The 1,908-nt window shown below is 32.5% G+C and overlaps 1 protein-coding gene across 1 annotated transcript; it reads right to left on the bottom strand.

The window, feature by feature from the left end:
• Mpc1 (mitochondrial pyruvate carrier) lies at window positions 1-1,908 on the bottom strand. Its single transcript, XM_077440620.1, has 3 exons — window positions 1,752-1,908; window positions 613-713; window positions 1-535 (listed from the first exon to the last, which is right to left on the bottom strand). Exons 1-3 carry the CDS (start codon window positions 1,817-1,819, stop codon window positions 351-353), a joined length of 354 nt encoding a protein of 117 aa, XP_077296746.1. The 5' UTR covers window positions 1,820-1,908; the 3' UTR covers window positions 1-350.

Consider the following 1,908-nt stretch of genomic DNA (forward strand, 5'->3'; position numbering starts at 1 on the left):
TGTTGTATATGATAAAATTTTTATTTATTATTATTATTCATTTCCTCGATTCATTTTGTTAAAACTTTGTATTGTGTAAATATATTGTATATATTTTGCTTTCGAATGATCACAGATCACACTTAAATTTTAGAAGAATATTTGCATGTGATTAATTCAATTTGAATCAACTTAGCATATGTTTGCACTGTGTGCCAGAAAAAAACCTTATTTAAAGCAATATTGTACAATATAACAATGGCATACTCACTTCAACAAGCTAACACGAGTAAGTACACCGATAAACATTTAAAATATTGGATTCTTTACCACATTGGCATATGCGGAGGTTCAACATTATGAATATCAAATTATTTCTTGTCATCAGATCCGTCCGATTTCTTTTTGTTGCCGCCCAAATAGTGGTAATTGATAAACCTCGAGCCTTGAGTCAATTGAGCGGCTTCGTTGGTAACGTGGCACGACAACAGAAGTAAATTCCTCGGTTGAACTTTCCACGCGAATCTCATGAAGCACAAAGAGTACAAGCAGAGTGCTGGAAAATACACAATATTAAATAAACAATTGGGTTTATATATAATGTTCATTATTGTTTGATTTGTGGTGTAGTACCGAAAGTCATTTTCCCGCTGATTATACCGGGATCTTTATTGATATCGGCTAAAGCGGCGATCGGTATGCCCCAGTTGGCGACGGGACCCCAAAAGTGTGTGCTGAAACATTGAAATCGTTTATGTACATGAACCTTGGAAGTGTTGGTAAATTTCTATTGATTGCATACGCAAGTACGATGTCAACAAGTGGTTGATGTATGACCTATTGATTAATATCAATGTTGAGTACGTACTCTAGTTGGATGAAATGAGACGATAACAAAATGTAATAGTTATCTATTATATATATATATATATAAAATGTAATCGTTAACATTTAGTATATTGTGTGTGTGTGTGTGTAGTTTAATCGACAAGGAAATGTAGTAGAAAATAATAATTTCGCTATCAATTCATAAAACTTGATTTGGATCTGCATGTATAAAAGTTATCGCAGTATATTTATTGAGATTAAATTAAATTTCAATGATTTTGAAACACGATTTGTGCAAAATAAGTGATAGTATAATACGTATGTACTAAAAATGACACCCACTTATAGATGATCATTATTTAACTAGGAGCTTTCACAATGAAAAGCATTTTTATAGTATTAAGTAGTAAAGATTTGGATTTATATACGGCAATTCTGTGTGGAAAAATCTCAAGTTAAATAAAATTGTGCAAATTCCAACTATGGATTTAGCAACATCTAGTGATTTTAATAATGATAGGAAGCCAAAATTTATTATCGTATCTGCATAACAAAATCGATATAGATTTTAATTTTACTCTCTCCTACATAAATAGTCTATCTTTGACTTGTAATGAGGTATTTAAGAGCAAGATTTTTTTAATGAATAATTCGCATTACTAATTAGCTTTTTTTTTTTTTTGGTCTAAAAATACCAATTGAATTATTTAAAAACCTAATATAAATCTTGTGAAAAGCTCAATGTGCATATAAAATCTGAAATTTTAATAATGTGAATATATTTCAGGTATGACAATTGTCCGATGTTAAGGATATGTTAATCAATCGAGCGTATATTTGAATGATAAATGAATATGTTATGTAAATAAAGTTGGTCGATCGTGGAAAGGGTTAAATTCGCCGTCTGCGTGCGAAGGGTTGGATTGATGAGGATTGGGAGTCACCTGGTGAGGTATGTGCGGAATTCAGGACTCTTCAGCCGGCTGGCCAGGCGACTGAATGGAGACGACATCTTGACACCGCAAACGTCACCGTGCCACTGACACAACTTCCTACACAGGTACGTGCGTAGTGTGTGTATTTTTTACATTCTCTTTCAGT

Source organism: Arctopsyche grandis, chromosome 11 (assembly GCF_051622035.1).
Source record: "Arctopsyche grandis isolate Sample6627 chromosome 11, ASM5162203v2, whole genome shotgun sequence".
Lineage (NCBI taxonomy): Eukaryota > Metazoa > Arthropoda > Insecta > Trichoptera > Hydropsychidae > Arctopsyche > Arctopsyche grandis.